Consider the following 10,751-nt stretch of genomic DNA (forward strand, 5'->3'; position numbering starts at 1 on the left):
AGATTCATCCCTCCCTCCCGCAAACCCTTGGAAACCACTGATCTTTTTACTGTCTCCATAGTTTTTTCTTTTCCAGAATGTCATACAGTTGGAATCATACAGTATATATGTAGCCTTTTTTTTTTTTAAGATTTTATTTACCTATTTGAGAGAGAGAGCATGAGCAGAAGGAAGGGGCAGAGAGAGAGGGAGAAGCAGGCTCCGTACTGGGAGCCCGAAGCGGGGCTCGATTCCAGGACCCTGAGATCATGACCCGAGCCGAAGGCAGATATTTAACCCACTGAGCCACCCAGGCGCCCTATATGTAGCTTTTTCAAACAGACTGGCTTCTTTCACTTAGCAATATGCATTTAGTTTCTCTGTATCATCTCATGGTTTAGCTCGTCTCTTTCTTTTTTTTTTTTTTTTTAACAAAGATGATCCATGTGCCAGGAGGATAAGATGACTGCCCGTCTGTTTGCCTGGCACGGTCTTGGTTTGTCTTATTCATTCATTCATTCATTCATTCATTTTTGAGAGAGACGGGGAAGAGGCAGAGGGAGGGAGAGAATCTTAAGCAGACTCCACATCCAGCGCAGAGCCCAAGCCCAATGCAGGGCTCCATCTCACAACCCTGAGACCATGACCTGAGCTGAAATCAAGAGTCGGGTGCTTAACTGACTGAGCCACCCAGATGCCCCTAGCTCATTTCTTTTTAGAGAAATATTCCATTGTCTGGAAGTACCACAGTTTATTTATCCACTAACCTATTGAAAGAGCTCTTGATTGCTTCCAAGTTTTGGCAATTATGAATAAAGCTGCTGTAAACATCTGTGACTGGCCAGTGTCACTTAACAAGAATTCAGCCCCACTTCCTGCCCATGAAGATCTTGGGACATAGTGTGCAGCTACATGCAGGGACCTGAAAGGAGCAAGGGGAGATCCCCAATATTGACTTGCAGAGACCCACAGAGCCCATGTCAGGAGGGGATGAGGACTTGGGAAGGGAGGCCCATATGAAAAGGAAGCCTGGATTACTTGCCATGTTTGAATACATAGAGATATACTTTCACTTTTGTCAAAAGTTGGGGATGACTTGGCCACAGGTTCATGGAAAACATCAGTCAGTTGTTAATTTCAAGGAAAACAAGAAAGACACTGTCATCATGGAACATTGTATACTTCACCTGTGGACAATGTCTATGATCTTAATAAAGTAGAATATTAATTTGGCAAAAAAAAAAAAGGGAAAAAAAAGCCAAAACTCTACTGGCGGTGTGGGGAGAAAGGGTTGTGTATCGAGTTGGGGGTGTAAGTTCAATAGTAAGAAATCAGTAATCATGCCCAAAATTGAAATAATGAGAATTTCATTGTAAGTCATTGTTTTCTATAAATACAGAGGCATATTACCAAAGAGAGTGGTTGTTCATAGGGGTGGAAATATGGAGTAGGAGAGTGAAAAAATAGTACAACTGACTGAAACTAGATGCATTATTAGCTTGATCTGAAATTGAAATATATGAGTGTAATTGACCACAATGCCAGATTAATCTGGAAAAAAATGACCATGATGATGAGACAAAGATGCTGATGGAACTCAGTACCCCTTTATACAAAAATAAAAACAAACAAACCAAAAAAACCTCTTAGCAAACTACAAATAGAAGAAAACACCCTTAATGTATTAAAAGGTATCTACCAAGATCCCTGGTAAGCCCCATACTTAGTGACTTCAGTCCTGTCATCCCCACCTCTATTCAAGTTTGTGTGGGAGATCTTAGAAAGAACACTTGGGACAGAAAACATGCAGAGGGCTTGGAGAGCAAGAAGCAAAGCCATCAATAGTCCCAGATGATATTGGAAATAGACAAGTTATTAGAACTGAGAGGAAATGTTCGCAGTGTTGCTGGGGACAAGATCTGCATGCCAGGTCAACAATTGTCTTTAAACCAGACAAGTAGAAAATGTAGTTTTCAAACACCATTGACAATAACCACAAAACTTGAAATGCATCTCAGGGAAAATCTGACAAAAGTCATGCAAGGTATTTACAGAGAAAAATATTAAACTTTATTGACAGACATAAAGGAAGACCCAAATAAGTGAAGAGATAGACACAGTTAAAGAAGGATGGACGGGCTCACAATTGGCAGGGTGGTATTCCGCCCAAATTAACATGCAGATCCAACAGAGTTTTAGTCCACATCCTCACAAGGCTCTGCGTGCCACGCAACAGTCTCATCTGTGGAAAGGTCCAAGAACAACGCAGAAGACACTGAACAAGCAAATACAGATGCCTCCCTAGCAATAGTGGAAATGCAAGTGAGAACAGCAAGATACCATTTCCCAACAAAAAAGACTGAGAGAGGGGGCCAGGGCGTTTACTGCTCAGGGCCCTGTAACTCTAGGAACCCTGTCTCCACACTGCACGGTGCAGAGTACCCAGCAGCTCCTGGCAGAGCTGAAATGCACATGTCCCACGATCACACCTAGGTGTGGGACCCACAGAAACAAGAGGACAGGTAAAGGATTTCGTTGCTGTGTGGATTATGAAAGTGAAAAAGGAAGTAATCCAGGAGTGTCTCAGTAGAGGAATGCTAAAGAAGCTGCGGTTTATCTACACAATGGAATACAACACGTCAGTTAGAGTAAATACGCCAGAGGTACAGGGAGCACCACGAATCAATTTCAAAAATGTAATGCTAAGTGCAAAACAGCATATTGCATGAAGATTAACTATAGTATGATACCATTATATGAAGTTTAAAAACATGCAAAAACAGTACTGTGTAAATGGTGCGTGGACACACACTTTTGTGGTAGAAGCACTAAAATGTTCCTGGGAATGACCAACAGGAGATGAGGGGTGGTCCGAAGGTCAAGGGGGAAGCTCTGGCTGCTCCTGTAATACCTTATATATTTAAAAATAAAAGAGAAGGGGCGCCCGGGTGGCTCAATCTGTTGAGCATCTGCCTTCAGCTCAGGTCATGATCCCAGGGTCCTGGGATCGAGTCCCATGTCGGGCTTCCTGCTCGGCGGGGAGCCTGCTTCTCCCTCTGCAGCTCCCCTTGCTTGTGTTCCCTCTCTCTCTGACAAATAAATAAAATCTTAAAAAAATAAACAAAAAGAGAAATATGGACCAAATATGGGGAATAACATTTTAAACTATTAAAATTTAAAATTTGAGGGTTTTGTTTTGATGGCAATGCAAACTGAATCCAAATGGTGGATATACGTGTGTCATTTCTATGCAATACTTTAACATTTTCCCTTATCAAAATAAAAAGCGTGTAAGAGAAGAGGCTATTCTAAGACCAGTAGGCAGCCATTCTACACATGCAGCTATTGAGCATTTGAAATGCAGCTGATCCAAACTAAGATGTGCTCTATGTGCAAAATACAACCAGATTTCCAGACTTAGTGTGAAAAAAAACAACGAAGGTAAAATCTCTACCCTCTTGTTCTCCCCAGAACGAGCACAGGCACTTGAATCAGGGCAAGTGGCAGGTTAGGGAGGGTGGGGCACCCTCTGGAATTCGGCATCTGGCCCGGCTGATGGCTGTTGAATGAAACACCAGATAAGCTGAGTTAGCAGGGTGCTGAGTTGAAGAGCTTGGAGATGGGTGTGTGCAGGGCGTGTGGACAGGATTCCGGGGTGAGTGAGGGGGTGGGGGTGAGGCCACTCAGCCAAGAAGGGAAGATGTCGAATTTGGGGGAAAAGCTGAGTTGAGGGCCCTAAGGGACCCTGAAGGGGGTAGAGAGCAGGCCTTTGGCTGTAAGCACCCAGAGGTCTGGAAGGACATGTCATGCTACCCACCCCGTATCTGGGTTTACAAAACTCGCACAAATGCTGCTTAGAAACAGACCCTTGGGCCTGCCTTGCAGTTAGAACAAGGCCGAGGTCCCAGGCACCGGGAGAGGCTGAGTCCAGGTGGCAGCTCCCACACCGGCTCCATCCGGGGCAGAACGGAGTTCCCCAAGTCTCAGTTTTCTCACCTATGAAGTCACTGTTCCCAGGGTTAAAGGGCAGAGAACCTAAAGTGCCCAGCCCATGCTGAGTGCTCCAGACAAGTTAGCCATTAATCAGGCGGTGCCCACACCACTGACAGAGATGGTGGTGTGTACTCCAGCTTCCCCGTGGAATCCCGGGGGCCGGGCTGCAGTCTTCAGAAACCCTTGTTGGCTGGGCAAGTGAGGGTGAGGCCTCTGGCAGCTGGCAAGGCCTTCTTCCCACCCCCCACCCCCAGCCTCAGGAATGGATGGGGTTGGCAGAGAGGTGAGGGAGGGCAGTGAGCTCATGGCTGGGGGCGGCTCCACAGTGGAGAACTGAAGCAATGCATTTAGGGAAAAATAACCCGAGTTACACCAAAAAGGCAAGAGGGACTCTCATGGGCATGCCCAATGGGATAAGTGTAGGAATGCAGAGCAGACACTGTCCTGCCGGTGAATTCAGGGGAGATCCCAGCAAAGGTGATGTCCCAGCTGAGCCAGGAAAAGGGAACACAGGGTCAGGGGACAGGGGACCGGCATTCTCACAGAATGAGAACCTGTGAACCAAGGCTGGAGGTGAGAGAGTAGGCAGAAAGAAAGCTCCTAAGATGAATAAGACAGAGGCTGACCCAAAGTCCTGCAAATGTCCTGAGGTAGAGAGGCCTAGAAGAATCCCTGTCAGAGGGGGAAGGTCACTTTCAAAATAGCCTGGGGTCCTGAACCCTTTGTCTCCCAGCTGGACTGGCAGCCCCCCCCCCCCCCCTCCCGGGCACTGAGGCCACTCCTGCCCCAACCCTGCATAGAGGGGAGAATGACATATGCCTGTCTGGATTTGCAAAAGAATGCAGTTATTGTGGCTGTTATCTCAAAATATTTGCAAATATAGCACATATAACTTATTTTCAGAAAGTTTTTCCCCTTGGGCAATTAATTTTAATGTTTCAGCTTTTTTTAGAATATTCATCTGGATGATCTATTCAGGTCTGATGAGGGCTCCAACAGCTTCATTCTCGCACAGCATGTCCCAGGCAAGGAGTGCTGGTGCTCTGAGGTCCTCAGCAGCTAGCCCCGCACAGAAAGCCATAAATGTTTCCTGCAGGAAAGAATGAGCAAACCGCAAACCTCAACTGAGCTTTGCACTGAGTTCAGTATTGTCCCCCCAAAAGTTTGGTCCACCCAGAGCATGGCCTTATTTGCAGATCACACTGGATTACAGTGGGACCTAAATTCAATGAGAATCCAATGAGAATGTCCTTGTAAGCCACAGTGGAGGGCACACGGGGACAGACGGGAAGGCCGCATGAAGACGAGGCAGAGATTGGAACACCAGGAATCGCTAGCAGCCACCAGAAGCCAGGAGAAAGATCTGGAATCGATTCTTCCTCGGAGCTTCCAGGAGGACCCAACCCTGCCGACACCTTGATCTCAGGCCGCAGACTGTGAGAGAAGGCACCCAGTTTGTGGTGATTTGTGATGGAAGCCATGGGCAACGAATTCGCGCTCCAGGGGCCTGTGGTGGTCCAGGCCCACAGTACCAGCCCCGCACTTTGCTCAGGAGACACACCCTCCTTCCTCTCCCGATCAGCTCATTCTGCTTTCCCTACTGCACACCCAGGATCCGATGTTTGCCACACTATTTATTCATAGAGCCCTACCAGATAGGAGCCTCTGGGCAGGTTGTCCCCAGCCCCTGGTAGCTCACAGAGAAGGCTGAAGGGTCAGGCTGGGCCAGGTCCACCAGATTTTTCTTCCTTCAGGAAAAGGGCAGTTCTTGAAGAGCAGGTTCTGAGTAGGATAGCATGATCTGACCCGTGTTCTAGGGAAATGATGCACCGGGAGTTGAGGAGAAAGGGATCAGGCTGGTGGTTTAGGAAAAGGGTAAGGACCACAGCAGGTACTCAAGGCCAAATCTGGGGCCTGGGTGTTGGGGAGAAAGGCAGGTGAGGTGGGGTACCCTCCAGGTGCCCCCAGCAGAACCAGGGCTGAGGCAATGCGGGGCCAGGGTGGTCTCTGTCCACCCACCTACCTGTTCTGCACATCCCGGGGAGATCTGGCCACGCTCGGCCACAGTCTTGAGGGTCACGACAAGACCCATGCAGAGACAAGGAGTAAAGGGCTGTTTGTGTGCTTAAAGGAATGTGTTGTGCTTTAACACAGATTTTATTGATCCCAAAGTGACAAGACATTTTATTGACATTCTGTTGATAAATGGCAGATAAAAAGGCAAAACAGAGATCCGGGCTTCTCTAGATGAAACTCCCATGTATAAATAGAGTCCCCTCTAAACATGGAGATTTTAAGACAACTGTTATAAACACAGCTCTGGGAACCACCAGGTTTTCTCCTGCCACCCCAGGAAGTCCTTAGAGAATTCAGATTGGGGACACAATGATTCATGAATACTCTTTTCCTAAGTTCATTTTTTCCCCATTTTGTTGGTGTTCTGTTCCTGTCAGTCACTGTGTTAAAGAGTGGCAAATCAAGCACATACTGGATCACCTGGAAAGTCAACCAGTTGGCATTAGACTGCTGCTCTGCCTCATGTAAGAAATAGGTACATAGGTATATAAAGTTTATACATAACTATATGCCAGAATTCACTTTTCCTAAGGTTTCTGTCATTTATTAATTTTCTTTCTTGATGAGAAAGCCGTGCTTTGGGGCAATAATAACCTTGAGGGCACCCCAGGACAGCGTGGCATGCAGGCAGCCCTCGCTCAGAGGGGGAGTTGAGCTGAAGGTGACATCAAAGAGGTCAGCACCGACAAGCCGGGGCAGGTGTCTATGCAACACAGACCCACCTAAGCACCTAGGAGCTCAGCCTTCCCCACCCACTGGCACCGATGCCAGGGCAGCTCACGTGTGGCTTGCTGTGCTGTGCTGGCAGCCAGGTGAGGGCCCACCCCCCCTCTCCCCCTGATGCAACAGAGTGTGCGGGCCTCCATGCAGCTCAGCACCCACCAGCTACCCTCCAAGGCATGCTCCCCATGTGCAAATCCTACAACACTGCAAGGGGTTGTGCCAGTCTGCAGCCCGGCCTCTCCAACTCAGACAGGCTCTACCTGGAGCCCTGGATGCCACGGGCGGGGCTGCTGGTCTGGCCCTCAGACGCTTCTCATGAGGCAGTGTGTGTCCGCATGCATGTCTGTGCATGGGTGTGTGCACACGTGTATGTGTGTCCGTGTGCACACATGTAATGTGTGTGTGCACATATTCATACACGGGCATACACATGCATTTGTGTTTGTGTGCACTTGTGTGTGTGTTCATGCGTGTATGTGTGTGTGTGCGTGGTCAAAGTCTCTGCCTGTACTGTGCCAGGACTAAAATCTTTAAGCACCAGCTGCATGATCTTCATCACAAAGACTATCTGACTGGTTTTTAAAATCAAATGATTGTTTAATTGAATTTCAGTCAAAAATTCAATTGTGTGGTTCAGATTTGTGTTGCCAAGGGCAGAGCACCCCTTCGGACAAAAGAAAGATACCTGAGACCCTGGGAAGGCCTGCTGATCAATCTAGGTAAACGTGCCTTGTTTGGTGACTACCTCACGTGTTACCTTAAAGTGTTCCCTTAAAGACAAACAACCTTCACGTTAAAAATAATAACTTACAACTCAGCACTAAGCCATGGAACAACTAAAATGTGTTTTGTTTCATTCTGGTACTTGGTCATAATCATGAACTCCACCACTAGACCAGCCAGGAGTTCATTATTATTCGGAGAAGCAGAGAAAGACCCATTTTAAGAAAGTTCCAAGGACTGGCATTATTTTCTAAGGAGCATAAGGAATCGATTTTAAAAACCTAAAACTTACAGGAAGTAGAATGGACGTGCATGAGAAGTGAGTGCCGCGAGGCAGGTGCCCGTCAAGGCGTGAGAGTGGTCCCAAGGAAGTCAGTCCTAATTCAAAGGAAGCTTAGTAGCTTCATAATTCCCCACTCATGTCCCTGAGTACATCTTTGGAACAATGTAAGTTTAGGGAGACTTGATTTTATTTCCTCTAATAAACTCTAAAAAATAAAACCCTGGTATCCCACATCATTATATCAGCCTCTATAAAGTGGAGTTAACAATATTTGTGGAGTTAGAAACACTCGCACCTTGAAAAATCTCATCTAGTCTATTGGTCACATAGAAGTCCGCCTTCTGTGGGGAAAAGCAGCTGCCGGCACACCCCCAGATGCTCCCTGCTGCCCTGGCCAGATGACCACACAGATGGTGCGATGTTCCAGCTGGCTCCTGCGCTGGCCTCACCCACCTCACCCCCCTCTGCCTTCTGTTCTATCCCAAGAAATGTCTGAAACTTTAGAGAGGTCACTGGTTTTGATTGCAAATTTGGAAGATTCATAAGGCAGATAACATTTTAAGGTGTACAAATTAGTTTAAGATGGAACACTTCAGAAAATAAGAAGGATACTGGGAGGTCTGACATCTTGTGTCCATGCTGTTTGCTCTGTTGGGGTGGTCCCTGCCCAGGCCTTCCCACCGTGTGCCCGCCCATCCAGGGTACACTGGCCTAGCCACCTCTGCTGTGTAAGCTCTGGGGGGTCAGCCTGGCAGCTGTCTATGAGACCTCTGCTCCAGGAGTGGGGAGCATTCCTGCTCAGGAGGCAGGAAACACCTGGCAATTCCTTCTTGATCTGACTTAGGTAGATGGGAAAAAGTATCTCAAAACCCACTTTTGCTGCCAAGTATCATATTTTCTGCATAAGGTTGATGGTCAGTGGGCTGGTGATGCAGGGGCATGAGAGGGACCAGGCTGTGAGGACCAGCAGTGGGACTAGCTGGGCCCTGCACTCAACCTGACTGAATCCAGAGGCTGAATATGGGCCAATATCTGAATAGAACTGTGGGTGAGAACCTACTAAATTGGCTGTGAATCATCCTCTTTCCTCAGGTGGCATCAACATAACAAGGAGGAAACACTGGCCTGTTGCCTCTGATCAGACCCCCATGTTACACAGGAATTGCCCGAGCATCAGCGTGATGGGTTTGCCACCTCCATGGATCAAGTGCTGACGGGTGACAGGTCTCCACTCTTCTGCATGGATGTGGGACCTCCTCTCTCCAGTAGCCTCCGCTGCAGCTGGGCAGCCCAGCCAGGTCCCAGCTGGGATGGGGGCCTTGGTTGTCTAGGTATAGGGAACTCTGGTTTTGTGCAAGATACCAGTGAGCTGAGGAGAAGTCTCATCCCAGAGCCTGGACCTGGAAACTCCGCCTTCATCCCTAAATCTGGCTACATTCCCACAATTAGAAGTGAACCCTATACACTATAAAGATATTACACACGATTTATTTAGCTTTTCTCACCTAAAGTGTTTTGTGTGGTGCTCACCCCCTGGCAGAGCACTGGGTGGGTCCACACCTCCCTTCGCAGGAGACACACACTCTTCAGGCCAGGGTGGGGCTCTGCTCTGAGCACCTTAAGAATTATCGGCATTCCTGTCTGGCGCCACAATTCCAGCACATACAGTTGAATTACCTTTTCCCCAAGACTCTGAGCCAGCCTGGCTCCCAGCCAGCCCACCAGACTGGATGGAAACACGTTTTGCTGTCACCTAGAATGCATTTCATATCGTGTGTGTAAGTATGCACACATATGTATATCCTAAGGATATAAAAGTATGACCTTCACATCAATTAAGGCTATTTAAGGGGTGTATTTTTAAATGAAATGCTATAATATGCAAAATTACCAGATTAATGAATTAATTAACAGGAAAATAATCTTTGCCAGAAAAACTATGACTGTGATTTTCCAAAATAGGATTGGATTGTTCATATATATTAACCAAAAATAAGCTCAGCTTTGCAGTAGAAACCCCACTGCCAGTTTCCAAAAAAAGAAATGTCTGAAAGTTAGCTTTAGGAAGAGGTTGGATGGAGTCAACCACCTAGCAGAATACAACTGTTCAAATTCAACATTTGACCAACTTCAACCATTTGCCCCAAACTGATTTGTGTGTCAACACCCCCTAACTCCAATTTGATGAATATCTCCAATAACATAGCAATCAATTTAACAAAGGAACTAACCAATTTTAAATTGCAATAAATTTACCAAACATTTTCACTGTTTATGGAGAGCTTTACAGTAAGAAAGTATCAACAAAAGCAGGCACATCCGTGTACAAAGTGTTGCTGTTGGGTGCTTTTTCACTTCTGCCAACCCTTAAGTACCAGCTGCTCTGTCTTTCTGTCCTCTCAGCGAGGGTTCCTCCCGCGAAATCACCCTCGCTCTCGGAACTCTCTCACCCTGGACCGGACTTGCCAAAGAGAAGTGCGATGGGGGCGAGGCAACCCCAAAACATTTATTGTAAACTTTAAAATGGAATCCGGATACGAACAGACACAGAAAAGAAGAGAAACCTCCCAGACACAGAAATGATAATAGTGAAGGACCAGTCTCGCGGCGAGGAGCCCTCGGCGACGCGAGGCCAGTCCGCCCCTGAAGGTGCAACGCCACGCCAGCCCAGGTCCTCCCTCGCTGCGGTGGCCGGGCGGGGAGGCGCGCGCGGGCTCGAGCGCGGTCCGTCTGGGGTGGGCCCGGGGACTCAGCAGGCCCGGCTTGGCTCCCACGGGCGCCCCGCCTCGCAGGGCGGCCGGCAGCAGTAGGGGTAGGAGGCGTTGAGGTCGGGATCCGAGGGCGCGTACCCCGGCAGCTCCACCGACGGGTGCCCCCCGCAGCACACCTCCACACCCGCCTCGTCGAACGCGTGGAAGACGCCCACGTTGATGTAGGAGACTGCGTGGTGCGCCGCGAAGCCCGCGCAGTCCCC

At 48.0% G+C, this 10,751-nt stretch overlaps 1 protein-coding gene across 1 annotated transcript in view; it reads right to left on the minus strand.

Annotated features, from left to right (window-relative positions):
• Positions 1-6,110: 6,110 nt before the first annotated feature.
• Positions 6,111-10,751, minus strand: part of TMEM271 (transmembrane protein 271) — a 5,788-nt gene continuing 1,147 nt past the window's right edge. The window contains exon 2 of the mRNA XM_032395507.1: positions 6,111-10,751. Coding sequence (XP_032251398.1) covers positions 10,527-10,751 — 225 coding nt within the window. The 3' untranslated portion in view covers positions 6,111-10,526.

Source organism: Phoca vitulina, unplaced genomic scaffold (assembly GCF_004348235.1).
Source record: "Phoca vitulina isolate PV1807 unplaced genomic scaffold, GSC_HSeal_1.0 scaffold85, whole genome shotgun sequence".
In the NCBI taxonomy this organism is placed as follows: domain Eukaryota; kingdom Metazoa; phylum Chordata; class Mammalia; order Carnivora; family Phocidae; genus Phoca; species Phoca vitulina.